The sequence below is a fragment of the Xiphias gladius genome, chromosome 12 (assembly GCF_016859285.1).
Source record: "Xiphias gladius isolate SHS-SW01 ecotype Sanya breed wild chromosome 12, ASM1685928v1, whole genome shotgun sequence".
NCBI classification, from domain to species: Eukaryota; Metazoa; Chordata; class Actinopteri; order Istiophoriformes; family Xiphiidae; genus Xiphias; species Xiphias gladius.
The window spans coordinates 12,657,395-12,673,754 of NC_053411.1; the positions used below are offsets into that span (position 1 = coordinate 12,657,395).

The 16,360-nt window shown below is 41.0% G+C and overlaps 2 protein-coding genes across 2 annotated transcripts in view; one reads left to right on the forward strand and one right to left on the reverse strand.

The window, feature by feature from the left end:
- The first annotated feature begins 995 nt into the window (after positions 1-995).
- Positions 996-9,305, forward strand: tnfsf12 (TNF superfamily member 12). Its single transcript, XM_040141492.1, has 6 exons — positions 996-1,169; positions 2,624-2,705; positions 4,478-4,534; positions 4,683-4,706; positions 4,803-4,930; positions 6,423-9,305. Exons 1-6 carry the CDS (start codon positions 996-998, stop codon positions 6,696-6,698), a joined length of 741 nt encoding a protein of 246 aa, XP_039997426.1. The 3' UTR covers positions 6,699-9,305.
- A 3,187-nt stretch (positions 9,306-12,492) lies between these two features.
- chd3 (chromodomain helicase DNA binding protein 3) overlaps positions 12,493-16,360 on the reverse strand; it is a 43,743-nt gene continuing 39,875 nt past the window's right edge. Inside the window, exon 40 of the mRNA XM_040140472.1 lies at positions 12,493-14,816. Coding sequence (XP_039996406.1) covers positions 14,713-14,816 — 104 coding nt within the window. The 3' untranslated portion in view covers positions 12,493-14,712. The remainder of the gene's footprint in view (positions 14,817-16,360) is intronic.

Here is a 16,360-nt window from a genome sequence, read left to right on the forward strand (position 1 = left end):
CTGCTTTGTGTGAAGGGATCAAAAGCCCAACAGGTCGAAGCATGAATGCTGCGCCTGTTTGAACTTGAGCTTTGACTTTGAAGATGATTTCATTTTGCTCCTAAAGCAATGAAGAGGAAAAAAACAATTTTTGAGACTTTAGATTCATTTGTGGGGTTTATGTTTCTTGGATTTTTTTAAGTCTTTTTTTTTTTTTTTAAGTAAATGTTTCACTTTTGAACTGCACTCCTCTGCAGCAACGAAGAGGTTTTTCCAGCCCACCTGTTGGTGCTACGGTTTATCGATACGCTACAGCCACCGTGTGGCTACGAACGGAACTGCCGCCCGCGCGAACGGCCCAATAGGTTCGGGGCATGCCAGTTGATGAAAGAGATCCGAGGAGCAGAGGAAGCTCCGGTGCGCCTCGTGTGTTTCCCCCTGCGCTCCCCGCCTTGATTTCTTTCTTTCCTTCTTTCTTTTTTTTTTTCCTTTTTTCTTTTTCACGGCGGATGCCAGCTGGTACCACAGCATCAGAGCTCACCTCCGAGTCCGTGTGTGCGTTGCGCCTGTGCGTGTGCGCAAATTCCTGTGCGCTCGGCAGCCAGTCGCTCTAATAGAGTGACCCCCCAGCGCGCTGGTTAAAGGGAAGACAAGAGCGCTGAGTCAACGAATCACAAGGAGAAGGATGCAACAGTTGATGTGCGCAAGTTGCGGGAGTTCTCTTGTATTTGGAGACGGGCTGCACGCTGGGAGGATGGTGGCTTTGATCTGTGCGGAGGAAGGCTCGGATGTTTTGTTGCTTTAAAACCCCTTCATCCGTCAGATTAGCCGAAAAATTAAACGGAACGGTTTCCCCGTCTGAACGCAGTGGGCGTTAGTTCTAGGCCGTCTTTCTTACCAAAATGGACATTTGGACAGAAATGCATTTGGAGGGACTTCGGGCTCTGCCGGAATGGAGTTGAAGCGCGGATCTCGGATGGTCTACGGCGGCGAGTAGCAGTGCAGTCCGCACCAACATGCATCGGATTCTGCAGAGGAGGCGAGTGCGCAAGCTGCGGGTCGTCTGGGCTTCTCTGGCCCTGGTGGCTCTGTCCCTGGCCGCATGCAGCGCGCTGTTCACGGCGTGGACTTGGCGACAGACGCGGGACCTGTCTCAGTCCTTTAAGGTCTTGCAGGACCGACTGGACCAGGTCTGTATATACTTAAAAACCAATCAAGCCTGTAATACCCCCCCCCCCCCCCCCCGTGCGCCCCCCTCTCTGAATAGCATGCATATTTCTACCAACAATAATATTTACTCGCGTCCAACTTTTACAGACCATCAAGTTGTTATGTAACTTCTCCTGCGTCTGCGGTTACGGGAATCTTCGCGGGGGGTTCATGGAAGAATGCAAGTCCACACTTAAACCCCCCAGTACACGTACTCTATTCTATTGCACTATTTTTCTGCTTGCCACTTTAATTGCACAGTCAAGTCCTGTGGAGTTACTGCGTATTTTGGTGTCCAACCCCCCACCTCCACCCGCCATGTTTAATTACTCTGGTGCCAGTTGTGCTCCAGTTTTATCTCAATTTACTGGAAAGCCTCAACTGTTTGGCATGTGAGCACTTCATACCCAACTGACTGCATCGCGGCTTGAGGCGTGAAACAGGCTGGATGATAAAGTGTGGCAACTGTAAATCCTCTGCAACATGCAAAGCCTCCTCTCATGCACAGATCAGGACGGATTAACATCTCAATCCGAGTTAAATTTTGTAGAATTAAGTCTTAAATCCCATGCAGTCTCATGCAGACGGCAGTTTTTAAACTTTTCGCACTTGCAGCAAATGTTAGGCTCCAGCATGAGGTTGCATCACAAGGCAAATTATTTCTACGAGCAGCCAAAAGGAGCTGATGGAAATTCTTCTGGTTTCAAATTCACAGTTTTTTACGAAACCAGGTTGCGCTGGATTTGAGATCAGGGGGACAGGTTGGCTGTGTATCATGTTGACAGACCTGCACATACACACACACACACACACACACACACACACACACACACACACTCACACACGCAGTTTCTCCCTCACACACACACACACACACACACACAAACACCCCAAAATTGGACACGTGGAGTGTTGATGCTGGAGCTTTTCCCAAGGGGCCCCGCTCTGTCCATTTGACCGTTCGCCAACTCCTGATGAGAGCCAGTGAGTGAACCTTTGAAGAGTCAAGAGCAACTCGCTGCCTCCATTTCCACAGTAGCAGTAAATTTAACATACTTTCCCCGAGCCACTTCTCCTCTTACTTCATATAGGCCTCCTTTGGTCATTCAGTGGGCCCCCAGCCAAGGATTTAAAACTTTTTCTGGCTTGACTTACTTAACTTATTTCTTTCTTGAAAAGGGAGTAAAAATGCGAGGAATGCAAAGCACTAAAAACATGCATTAGGTGTCGCAACCAGTCTCTGAGGAAGTGGTAGACCTATTCTGAAGCTAGCAATGCAGGGGAAGGATACTGGAAAAGATGAGCCAATTTATGTGGCCGGCTGGGCTGGAAGAAGCCGTGTGGGATGTGTGCCAGAGAAAAGTCACAATAAACTTATTGGACATTTGTTAATAGTGTGGTTTTTCTCTCTCTCTCTCTCTCTCTCTTTCAACAGGTCAACACACAGAGGAAGGCCATTGTTCAGCTCATTCTTGAGAAGAGAGAGCTGCTGGTGGGGCAGAGAGTGAAGAGAGATGGTATTGCAAATGAGAAGTCTTCCTGAGCTGCATATTCTTGACTTCAGCACCAGCAACATATAGCAGTTTTGTGCTTTTTAGCCATCCAGATCACCACAGACACAATATACTTACCAACTGCCCTGTGTTGTTTTCTTGGGAAGAACATTTAACACAAATGCTGGCCCGTCTTGGCCCACATGCCACTATGGTCAGGTCTAGCGGGGCCACAGGCACTACCCGCTGCTAAAAGTTGATACAGGAAAAAGTAGGCAGCTGGATGACTGTTCCAGAAATTACAGGTCTGACCAGAGCGGCCTCGAAGCCCAGAAAACCAGCTGGCACGGGAGCGAGGCCTTGTTGCACGCTTTTGGGCAATGAAATTGATCCCCCACCCCAACCCCCCCGAGCACACGACTGACACAGCTATGATTTGTTGTGAAAGCGGTGATATTTGATGACCTATCATTGCAGTATTTATAGCTTCTGTTTGCGTCACCATCACGGGATTGCTTGATTGTTCACATTTTGTCCAAGAGTGAACCCTCAAGACTCTTTGGTGCCGGATTTCAGTCGAGAGACGAACAAAAGGGATTCGTTTAGAGAACTGCATGTCTCGCCAAAATATCTATATTGATATCCAGCAGGTATTGGCTTTTTTTCTTTGGTAACTGATATCTGATTTCGTCTCTCAAAACGCATTGAACAGTGTTCAGAAATTCACGGCTGTCAATAGAAAGAAAAAAACAGTCCCAACAGCTTTTTCCAGTTTGTGGAAAGTTGACCACCGCGGTGCAGCGTTTAGGCAGGACACTGCTGTTATGTTCTCTCCTGATGACTGACGGCTTAAGTCAGGAAAATCTGGCCTACCTTAGGGCTTTACACTCGCCCAGAGCAAATCCTGAGTCTACAGGGTCACCCACCTGTGAGTTATTTTAGCAGCGACTTAATATTCTTGTACGATGACAGGGGCCAAGTGTTTGGCTGCACCGTCTCGAAACCAAAAGTATGTATTTCACAGTTCATACGTATAGTATTAGAGTGGTATCTGTGTTTAAAATCACTTCCCGTAGGCCAGACTGCAAAGCTAAAATAAACCTTTAGTGAGTAATAAGAGCAGGCGTTCTTCAGCTCTTGCCTTTTAGTGTTGTGTTTTATTTATTCTATTTATCCGAGCTGGGGCCATAGCTGTTGCTTCACTCTGCTCTTAATCGAGTCTTTTGGGTTGCAGAGCAGCCAAAGACCTTTTTGACTCTCTTTTTCCGGCACTTCATTTCTCTTATTTAGCCTTCTAGCACTTCAGCTGTCTCTCAGGCTACATTTAATGCTTTCTCATTCACACGCGCGCAACCACACACGCACGCACACACACACACACACGCCCACACACACACACACACACACACACACACACACACACAGAGCTCTCCATCCTCCCTCACTCCATCTCTCTCCTCTTCTCTGTGTTCGGTATTTTCTGAGTGACTTCGACCAGCTGGCACTACGATTAGTCCTTACAGGAAGAAAAGAAAAAAAAAAAAAAGAATAATAAGAGGCACACACTTCTGACTGAAAATAACAGTTTGGAGAAATATATTGACGCACGTGAAAGGAAATCCTTTGCCCATCTGCTAACCGCGTTAAAATGAGCCAGGTTGAACCTAAATGGCCGCAAATTAAAACACCATGTTATTAGAAAGATACAGATGGGAATGATTGTTTTATCAAAAAACCACAGATGTTATTTTCTTTACCATTCAAACTCATATTCTGCCTTTCTTTGCCTTCCGAAGGGGGGATGTTTCGAGGGAGGAATGGAAATGGAAAGAAAGCAGCGTCTCATTTTGAGAGTAAGTGGCTTGGCAGATCCCTTATAGCCCTCTCATGTAGCATCTGCTGAAGTGGTTTCAAATATATACCCCTATACAATTGCACTATAAAATCTTAATTGACTTTCCCTTTTCTTTCTCTTTCGATGTCTCGCTTACGTTCCACCAGTAACCAAAGTCTCCTCTCAGCAAGGTAAGAGTCATAAAAACTAAGGTATGGAGATTAATCTCTCAAACTCTCATCTATGAGATTAATAACCTCGGATATGTGTGTGTGTGTGTGTGTCAGTGGGAGAAGGAGGTGTGATAAAGGGCTGGGAAGAGAGGATGCTGAATATGAGTAAAGCAGTGAGGTATAACAAGGAGCAAGGCACCTTCACTGTGGAGAAAGCAGGCGTCTACTTCTTGTTCTGCCAGGTGAGTTTGTGCTGGGAGTTGTAGTTTATTGTGTGTTGAACTACAAACTGTCTCAAAAAAACACCACCATAATTTTTTTTCATCTGCACGTTCTACTTTCTGGCCTTATTTCCGCTTTAAAGCCGCACCAATTAATATTTTTGTGTTAACAAAGAATTAAATTAATATCTGTGTAATGTGAAAGGAGTCCTTTTGTAGTGACAAACCCACAGGGAAGAGTCACCTGACTTTGCAGTTTCCAGCTCTGCAGAGTATTTAACGTCTTTCGGCTCATTGTTTTGGTTTTTCCGACACGCAACTTCAAATGTTTTGGTTCACTCTCACGGCTCTCATCAGCGTTGTGTTCAGCTGTTTTCACTGAAATAAATGATGATACATCCGCTGTGAACTCCCTGCCCGACAGCAAATGGCTAACAGACAAAGTTATCAACTATCTAGTGACCATTGTGGAGCCCTTTTTCCCTAAGGAGTTGGTGGAAAACAAAAAACAGAGCTAATAGGAGAGTGGATATTAGACTTACATTCATCAAGTGGACACAAACATGACTCTAATTGAAAACTAATGTTCCCTCATGTCTGCTGGACGTGTAAAGAAATGACTGTTGGCTAACAACTTTGCCATATCAACTTTATAAGGCAATAATATATCAAATCTTCTCAGCTTGTTTTCTGCTGACCCCAAGTGGCCATACAATCAGTGCAGCTTCATGCCATATATTTATTTTAAAAATGAACCTCATCATGCAGTATTTATAAAATTTAGCACATTAACTCTCTATAACAGCTGCTGTTTCGGCAGCTGATGGTCAAAGTAGTCAATTTCCAAATTAAATCACAGTTTTGCTCATTTTACACTTACATGTCTCAATATTACTTACTCAGAAAAGTGTGGTTTTGGTATAGGTACTGAAACTCCGGCATCGGATTTGGTTTTTAAACACTACGCAGATCCAGGATAAGGTTTGCACAAATGTCAGTGAAAGTCAAAGATATTTATTTTAAAATTAATGTGGAGTTTTAATAGTGAAAAACAAAACTACGGGATAGAAAATACGGGAGGAAAGATTTTGCTCTTAAATTTGTCTTCCGTAATCAACGTGAGTTGATGAAAAAAAACCCCGGAGATCTCTGTCATATTTGCAACTCGAGTGAACTAGAGTCTTGTGACGAAGCAGCTTTGTAAAGGCATAGTGTAGTGGTATGTGACATGTCTTTTGGAGAGCTAAATATCAGGTTTTGAGCAATCTCATGTAGCCAGAGCTCTGTCTTCTCAATTCGACGGAGGTCTGGAGAAAATCTAGCCTAAAAGGAAAAAAACAAAAAGAAAAAATTCTGATTGCAGGGCCTTGGAAATCCCATGACAGTCTGGTTAGTTTTCTGTTTGAGCTGGAAAAACTTCTACTTAATATAGTTAAAATCTCTTCATAACTTTACTCCCTTGGTAAGATGGAGATCAGGTTTTGGGATGATCCTCCTCTCTTTGCCTCCGCAGGTGTTGTTCAACGAGCAGCAGACTCCGTATGTGAAGCTGGATGTGGTGACCAACGGCCAGAGGCCTCAGAAGCTGCAGTGCATAGAGGGCTATGCAACGACCCCCTCTGCCGGGCCGCACTCCTTTCACTTCGTGAAGTCCTGCCAGGTGTCCGGCCTTCTGCGACTGGACAGGGGCACGGAGCTGCAGGCCATCACAGGCTCGTCCTTCAGACTCCACACTGTGGGCAGTCCCTCCGCCTCGCCTCACGTCTTCAGCATCTTTAAAGTCAACTGAAGCTCAGCGCTCACCTGATCCTGGTTGGAAACGTTTTAAAAGTACATTTACTCATCTGAGTACAACAGAACTTGTTTTTGTATGGAGGAGATTTTTTTCTACATGGTAATACAGTCGTACGCAGTTGAGGGCATCACATCCTGCTACATCCTTCTTCCCGAAGACGTCAATTTGAAAGACAAACCTGACATTTGTGGAAGTTGTTGTGGAAATTTTCTTTGGACAGTTGTTCTGTTTTGAAACGCAAAACACAGACTTTGGATTAAAACCAAGACCCAAAGTGGACAAAAGGCCTCGATGAATGTCTGCCGGGAGACCAGATGTGATGGAAGCTGTTTTGTAGATAAAGGGCTTCATATAAAAAGAAAAATACTTGGATGTTCATCTTAGCCTTCGTATCGTGTAATAAATTGTGCTTACACTGTCTTTATAAGACTGACAGGAAAGCTGTGCATGCACCTTTCACTTTTATATCACCGGTTGCCTCAAGAAGCTGAGAGCACATCTGCAAGCGTCAGATCTCGACACTATAAAAGCCTACATGAGTTGTCACTGACATTTTATACAATACAGCGTCTGTGTGTGTGTGTGTGTGTGTGTGTGTGTGTGTGTGTAAACTAATGAGTCAAACAATTCTTGTTTATACTGATTTTATGCTCTTTACAATTCACTGTGCTGTTTGAGTGTGACATTGCTGAAAGCCATAGATACTTTGTTTATACTTCACACACATTTTACATATGTGCATATCAAGTTAGGAGCTGGCAAAGAAAGTAGAACAGTTTAAATAACATGGATGTGAATTTGTGCTCTTTTCTAAGGTCAATTTTGATTGTAAGGTATTTTTTATGTGTAGTATACTTGGCTTTACTTTTGAAAAGTATGCAAGTTATAGAAGCGTACAGTTCTTGATATAGCTTTGTCCTTTTCTGACTTGGTTATCTGTTTGATGACACAAGAACCATCCCTTCCATGCCTGTATGTAAATCATCTGATGATTGTTCATTATCATACCATTAATACAATTGGGAGGAAATCATAAAATAGTATTGAGGAGGTCCTAATACATTCAAGGCTGAAGTGTAAGTAAAAGCTGACGTTGAATTTTATAGATTTTGTATTAAAAAAGGAGCATTGTTAGGATTTTTATTATTCTGTATGATAAAATTTAGGTCTTTAAAATCAAGGTACAGTAAAACAAGAGGAAAGTAGTGTATTTATGGGTATTTACTCACTAATTACACTGTAAGGTGAAATATCCCGACATTGGGTGGATGGTCATGAAATTTGGTCCACGTATTCACGGTCCCCTCAGGATGAATAGTAACAACTTCGGTGATCCCCATCTAGCACAATCATCAGGTCAAAATTTTACCTGCGAAACTGACATTCCCATCAGCCTCAGCTGGACTTTGTGTGTAGTGCTAATTAGCAAAGGTTAGAACGCTAACACACGAAACTAAGCTAAACATTGTAAACATCATACCTGCTAAACATTACCATGTTAACGTTGCCACTATGCGCACGTTGGTATGCTGACGTTAGCGTTTAGCATCGCTGTGCCTTAGTGCAGCCTCACAGAGCGGCTAGCATGGCTGTAGACTTTAAGTCCTGTTCTGTCGTCGAATGTCACACAGCAAGCAGACGAATTTAGTAAAACATTACTGCCTTTATTACAATGCTAAACATAAAAACGTATCCTCACCGAGGTCAAATCTCAGTTACAACATAGTCTGTTGCAGCCTGAGCTGTTTTTTAGTGCTAATCAGCAAATGTTAGCATGCTTACATGTCAAACTAAGGTGGTAAATATTAACACTGTAATTGTCAGGATGGTAGCATTTAGTGTAGCATTAGTTCAGCCTCAGCGCAATTAGCATTTTCCTCTCTTTTTGGAAATGAAACTCCTTCCACTCTTTCAGATGGTGCTGCTGCTGCCTACTGTAACATTTCCTGCTACAATGCAAACAACATGTATTTCTAGCAGTGGGTTTCAGCGCTCCCACTCTTGTTTATAAGTAGTTTTTGAGGACAGACCGCATTGGTTTCTCCTCAGCACTTTACTGCAGCGAACTTAGTCTTTTTAATTGGAGCCAAACATTCATGTTTTCAAATGGAAAAAGTGTAGACATCACACACATATCCTGTTTGATTTCCCCATCGTTTTCCTCTTCCCTTTTGTTTCTCACTCATCTCCACCGCCCCCTCACCCCTATATCCGTGCGCACCTCATATTTCCCTGTCAGCACCGATCAGACCGTACACACACACACACACACACACACACACACACACACACACGCACACACACAAAATCCCCTAAGTGTCCCCTGCTCACACACACACACAAACACACACACACACACACACACACCAGCAGCCATCTAAATTTTCACTTCCTGAATCTAAACCTGAACCGCATAGCTTGAAATCGTTGAGGAAAAACATGCCTCGTCCCTCGCCCGTCACCCCCACAAACTTCCCTGCCCCGATTCCTTTTTTTCTAAATGTCAAAGTTTATTACCACCTCAGAAATTCTTGTGAAGACATTTTCTGTAAAATGATAATGTATACTATGCCTGGACAATTATTTTTATTATTTCTTCTCAACTCACTCATCATGAATATTGAATAAACTTTTTCTGTTTTTGAAAAGTTTTACTTTCAAATTTGTTTTATAAAAAAGTCTAGAAAAACAGCTTGTGTGTCTTCAAAAATAAAGGTGAGCAGAAAATGAGGAAATGTCTCTCTGGGTTAAACTGGATGGAACATTCAGTACAGTAAATGAAAGTTGCACTAATCATTCTTTTCATATGTAACGTGCAAGGTTTTTCTTGTAATGATGAAATCACAGATAATTATTTGCAGTTCCCCTCAGCTCTATACAGAGCATTTTATTGTCTTCAAGCTAACTATTTTGGTGTTATGGCCGGCCACTTTAATTATCTGGTTCTCTCACACTGCTCGCAACAGTGTTGTGTTCAGCTGTTTTTCCGGCAGCTGTTTTTAGCAAAATAAATAACGACAAACCCACTGTAGGCTACCTGCCCAGCACCAAGGGGCAGGCACAAAACTTAGTGACTAGCTAGTGAACATAGTGGAGCCTTTAACAGGAAAACAGAGCTGAAGGAGAGTGAATATTGGACTTGCATTCATCAGGCTGACACAAACATGAATTCAAATGATGCTGCTTTGCATCTGCTAAATGTATAATGTATTCACTAATACACTAGCCACAATAACTTTATACAGTGAGAATATGTTAGTGTTGTGTTTACAGCTCATTGCATGGCCCTGAAGTGGAAAAAAAAAAATCAATTTCACATTGCTTTAATAAAACTTTCAAAGTGGCTATAAAGTATATTTTTGTAATAACAATGTCTGAAAAGACAATGTCAACACAATGTGAAAGGGTTCATGCGTAGTGATGAACCTACAGAGAATTATCACCCAAATCTGCAGCTCCCCTCTGCTTTACAGAGCTCTATAGTGGGTTTAGTCAAAAGGCTTTTATAGCGTTGTTTTTGGCCTTAGCAGCAGGCAGCTGTTTTCAGCAAAAAAAAAAAGCCACAGAGCCAGATGTAAAAAAAAAAAAAATCAATTAAAGTTGTTTTTAGAACAAGTTTTAATAACATAAAATAATAAAACTATAGTAGTAACCCTTGTTGTATGTCATTAGTTAAAAATAGCATCGTTTGGCTGTAAGCTACATCGGATTGATCAACTTCCCAACTTAAACTCATCAGTAAGTAACAATAAATAATTGTGTAAATCCCACACTGAAACTGAGAATAGCTCGAAAACCCAATGACATCTAACCAGATACTGACTGGACGTACTTTAATTCATGGAGTTGTGAGCAGTTCAGCCGAAGATGGATTTGTCTCAGATTGTTGCATTTGAAGGATTTTTAGAATTGGAGTTTTAGTAACCAGTATTTAACAAGAGAAAAGCCAAATGACAATTTATAATAATATTTATGATATCACATGACCTAGCCCTACCGTAATGTCATGTAATGATCTTATATTCCAGAATCTGTTAAATATTTAGGTATATATATATAGATATATATATCTATATATATGTTGACATTTAAGTACATTTTCAGCCTCTGCAGTGACCTGAAGTGAGAGTTCTGCCTGCAAGATTCTTCATATAAAACCATCAGCTACATGCCCTGAAACATAAATGTAAAATGAATACACAGTACAGAGGAGCAATCACCCGAGTCAGTCCATATATTATCTATAATCAGCCTGTAGATGTGCATTTGGGAAAGGGAGTGGATATAATGTCCGGGGTTGATAACAGTAAAAAGTGAAATATGCGGAATCAGTCTGTTCTGCATAACAGAGCAGGATTACTCTTCACCTTTAGTCATCATGAATCACTAACCATCTGCTCCTCGAGGTTGTTGTGTGTACATGTATGTGGGTGTGTGTATGTGGGAGACAGAGGATACTGTGATAAAGGCCTGTGAAGAGGAGATGTTGAATCACTGTATGATTCTCATGGCTTCCCACATCTGCTTCTATGCGGTCTTCACAGTAATCTGTGCAGATTGACTGCAATTTTTATTCTCTGCAGTAGACATTGTTTACAATTGGGATCTGAATCATTTCAATTTTAAGTTTAAAATTTGCTTAACTTTTCATATTAAGCTGATGTATTCACAGGAAATGAGACAAAGAACATTCTACTTTATGATTTCTGGACCAAAGTGAAGCCTTGCACGTTCTTTATGCTTCTCAGTCTGTATTTACATTAGTTACGTGTACACAAAGCTGTCATAAAAAAGAAGGGCGTCAGACCATACATTTTTTTTGGATATTGTAAAGCAAGACTATGTAACTTTTGAAATAAATAACACAACCATATTCTTACAAATAAAAAGTCAAATTCATTATTCATGCACTAAAATGCAACCTTTTTCAATTCACTATACTCGCCTGCGCTAGTCCAGCCTTACTTGCTCTGTTACAGTGTGGCTAATGTTAGCTAATGTTAGCAAACTTTCGATAGATATTGCTGTACAACTGACATTACCAAGTCAATTTGGTTACTTAATGACTTGGTTACTGTTAGACTACATGTTAGCATTTACCATTATCCCACAAATCCCTGTGGCTTTGAACAAGACAAGATTCTGCAGCCATGCTAGCTTTAACTAGCTCTTCGAGGCTGTATACAGTAGGCAAAGCTGTGCTTTAGCTAAATGCTAACGTCAGCATGCTCACAATTACAGTGCTAACATGATGATGCTAAGCAGGCTAATTAGCACTAAACGCAAAGTACAGCTAAGGCTAATGGGAAAGTCATTAGTTCTGCAGGTATTTGGTTACAAATCAAAGTACTGAACAAACTACAATTTTGACTCGATGATGGCACTAGATACAAAGTCAGAGGATCAGCACAGTTATACAATTCATCCCGACCACGAGCGTGTGTAGGAAATTTCCCACCGATTCATCCAATAGTCGTCGAGACATTTCACTCAAAGCCACAAATGTAAACCTCATGGTGGCACTTGAGGAAAAATCGGGGTGACTAATTTCTTTAGGATGCATCCTCTGGGGGACCACGAATGTCTGGACAAAATTTCACGTCAATCCATCTTGTAGTTGTTGAGATATTTCGAAGTAGTGGACCACTGGCTTGGCTAAAAAAAAAAAAAGTATGACAATGTGTGCGAAATACATACGCCATCATAAAAAAAATCCACACACTATGTTTTTATCATTTCATTCAGTTTTATTACAAACAAAAAAAAGAAAGAAAAAAAAGGAGATGCGTCATCATTGACATGTTTTCACTGCCACTCATCATCTGATCGGCACCACTACATACACAGTGACACAAATACCCAGAAATTAACACAAAAATCTGAAAAGAGGACAAAGTAAAAGTGAAACAAAAAAGAACTAAGTGTTTGATTTTGACACATTATTTTAGTTCAGGGGTTGCAAAACTTTTGTATGAAACAAAATTTGTAAAACTGACTGTTTCCAGGGAAGATCAGTGTAAAATGTTCTGGGTTTTTGGGATAAATTAACATATAATTACCTTGTTCTTTTTTTATTTTTAACTTAAAAGCAGACTTTGACTAGGATTTACAGGTTGACATCAGGTTCTTGATTCATTTCAATGACTTTACAATTGTTCAGCTATGTTTATTAAGGCGTTTTTTTAATGATGCTGTGTATAAAATGGATTTCCAGCCTCTGATTTTCCATATAATAACCGTGTCTTTTTACTGGGGTTAGATAGTATACATCTTTTTGCCCATAGAAGCTTTTATGGTTACATATGGCCTGTTTTCTATATATGTATACATGTATGTCATTTGCAAGCCCCAAATCTAAAATGTAAGCAAGAAAAATTAGTTTTTCTTGTAATATATCTACTTCTGAAGTTTGCTCAACTTCTTCGTTTGCATTCTCTTGTAATTATAGGACACACATGGCAAAGAGGTGCATCGTGTGTCGCACATACTGTATTGTTTTTCATATTTTCTTGTTACAAAAAAAAGGTCTCTTTTGGTAGAAGCTCTTTCTCAAATAGCAACAGCGAGAACAACAGCAACGTCGACGACAACAATACTCATAATCGCGAGAGTAAAAACACAAGAGAACACAAATGTGCTGTTTAAATATGCAAAGTATATCACAGGATTTTGTATAAAGAAATAGAAACTTGGAAAAAAAAAACTGAAAAACTGAAAAAAAAAAAAAAATCGATTGACAGAGGGGAGAAGAGGGAAGGAGGGGGCGTCAGGATGAGTGTTGAGGGGGATCGATAGTTTTTAATAACACTGACTTGCTTATGAAAGGTTATAAACATTCATAGGAGGTTTCTGAAAAATAGCGTCGTTGTGAGGCCTTTTCTGGAACAAACCCCCCAAAATACCTCAAAGCTCTGTACATAAACTAGAACCAGGGAAGCGGGATGGGATGTCGGCAAATACTTTATGTGGTCGAACAAGTCCTGAATATAGTTATCATTATCACACATCACTGAGTGTGTTTTATCTAAACATGTACCATTGAAAAAAGCAAAACAAAGCGAAGGCCAAAAAACGCTGGAGCTGTGCTTGGAGCTGCTCGGACTGGGAAATCAGGGTTTCAGCCTCTCTCAGAGAATTAGAAACAGTATTGAAACGACTGTAGGCACAGCTTGATACCATTTTTTTTTTTCTTTTCTTTTTTTTTTTTTTTCAAACTTTCCACGAGCGAGCATTATTGTGATTAGAGCATGCTTCAGGGGATGGAGTGCGGCGGTAGAAATGATTTTAGTTTCACATGCAGCTTCCTGTTGAGAGTTTAAGGAGCAGGGGAGGAGGAGGAAGGTTACATGGTCTATTCAGAGATCTAAAGGTTTTAGGATTGAGGTGCATTGTGTGTGTGTGTGTGTGTGTGTGTGTGTGTGTGTGTGTGTACGTACGTGTGTGTGTTTAGGTGAGGTTAGAAGCATCCCTAGAGGAGGAGGAGGAGGCCTGTGTGAGAAGGCCATTTATGAGGAGTATAATGGTTTGAGGCAGACAAGAAAAGGTCACAAGAAGTTATGAGACAATATGGACTGTATGTACTGTACTGTACATGTGTGTGAGTGTGTGTGTGTGTGTGTGTGTGTGTGTGTGTGTGTGTCCATGGACAGTAAGTGCACGTGTGCGTGAGTGTTTATTACTGTATGTGGGAGTGATTGCAGTTTTTTGGGGGGAGTACCAGCCAGCAGAGTAAAGTTATAGAAGACTCATGTGTGTGGGTGTGTGTGCAAAAAAGTGTGTGTTCATGTGTCAAATGAAGCAACTACAATCACTAGTGGGTCAGTAAGTTCACCCTCAGTCAGTCAGTTAGTTTTAATACTGGGTGTGTGGTTCAATGCCGTCTGAAGAGCATTTACCAGCGGGACTCAACTTTCTTGGAGAGAAACTGTAGATTCATTTGCAGCAGATGGGTTTCAGTGTGTGTGCGAGTGCGTACGTGTGTGAGTGTGCGTGTGTGTGTGTGTGTAGTCTAGTCGTCGATACAGATGACCTCTCCGCTGCGCTGCTCCCGCCGGTTGACTAGCAGCTCCACTTCCCGCTCCTTCTTTACAGACATGGGAGGCCCGTTCAGCACTGCAGGGGGAGAAAGAGACGCCAGAGTTTGAGTTCAGTTCAGTCGGTTCAACATGTAACTCGTCTTTGTTCTCTACGAGGAGGAGAGGGAACAGAAAATTCTCTATGACGGACATGACTTTTTGAAACGCTTACTGTTCACACACACAGAGGAATACACAAATGCAAAAACACAAATTTAGACATCTTTTCAAGTCCGCTTTTGAGCATCAGTGGGCAAAACTGTGAAGAACAGGGTCAAAATTAACATCTGGCATCTGGCAGCACAATTGCTTGATTGTTTTTCACGTACATGCACTGGCATCTAATCACTTTCCACCACTGGATGCAGCGTAGCCAGGATTTTAGAAGCACACATCCAAGTCCTCACAGCGCCCCCACAAATTCTGGCCAGATTCCAAAAGTAAAGTTTCTAAAAATTTTTTTATTTATTCGAGTTTAATATTTTTTACAATTTTGGTGAGATTGACAGTGAATGTTTTATTTATTTATTTATTCTATTGGCTTAAAAGCAGTCAAGTTACGCATATTTAGTATAACGATACTGGCAGCCTATAAAATACCCACCATGTATATGATTTTAACTGTAGAGTGTAAACTCCCCCTGCATTGCAACCCCCCCCCGACTTCACAGGAAAAAAAACAAAAAAATACAGCGTCCTCAGTGGTAGCTATGGCCCTGACTGGAAGACTTTTTGAATTTCGCTAATCACAAGCGGACCTTGTAAACAACTCAGGTCTTCTTCAAGCCGGAAACCCAACGACTCTTGGGTGCTCAGGAACATTAAATCCAGGTAAAAATTGGTTTGAACCAATGAGCTAATTTCAAAAAAAATCTGCGTATTCTCAAATCCAGGTCATCATTTATCCCCCATGTCGAAAACCTGTCTCCAGCATAAACTCTTTTGTTATCATCCAGACTGTTGGGAGGTACACTGGCTGTTACAAAGAGACACAAAGCTCTGACAATGATGTGATTATGACTACAAGAACAATGACCTAGTCATCTATTCCCCTAGGTTGGTTGAGAAACTAAACTATCAATTTCATTAAGTTATTATGTATTTAGGTTTGTTTTTTTGTTTTCAGAATGCATTTTTACATTTTTGAATTTAGTTAAATTAAAAAAAAAAAAAATTAAAATTGCACCAATGTCATAATTACATAAACACTCAGATTTCTGTCCATTTGTAATGGAAAATTTCTAAATACAGTTAGACAAAAAATGTTCTCGAACATAAAAATCAGTGAGATGTGAAAATGATGAGCCTTGTGTATTGTCAATGGGAAAATTCCTTTGAAAATGTTTATTCATTATAGAAAACAAGAAGAGAAATATTTTGCAGTGGTGTTGACAACGGGGACAAGAAGTAATATCCTCTGTGACAAAAATAACGCGATATTGTTTTGTGGGAAATGTGGCCTAAGTTTCGAGAAGCACAAGCACTAAAAATATCTCGGGTGCTGATAACGCAATTGTCAATAATCTCAATAGTGGCTTTATTTTTTGATGATAATTCAACCAATGAATCGATTATGGTAAT

Excerpts from the sequence above, each read along its gene's own strand:
- tnfsf12 (XM_040141492.1), top strand. The coding sequence starts at position 996 with ATGCATCGGATTCTGCAGAGGAGGCGAGTGCGCAAGCTGCGGGTCGTC. Across the intron at positions 2,706-4,477 it reads GCAGAGAGTGAAGAGAGATG|GGGGGATGTTTCGAGGGAGG; the intron begins GTATTGCAAATG and ends TGCCTTCCGAAG. Across the intron at positions 4,931-6,422 it reads TCTACTTCTTGTTCTGCCAG|GTGTTGTTCAACGAGCAGCA; the intron begins GTGAGTTTGTGC and ends TTGCCTCCGCAG.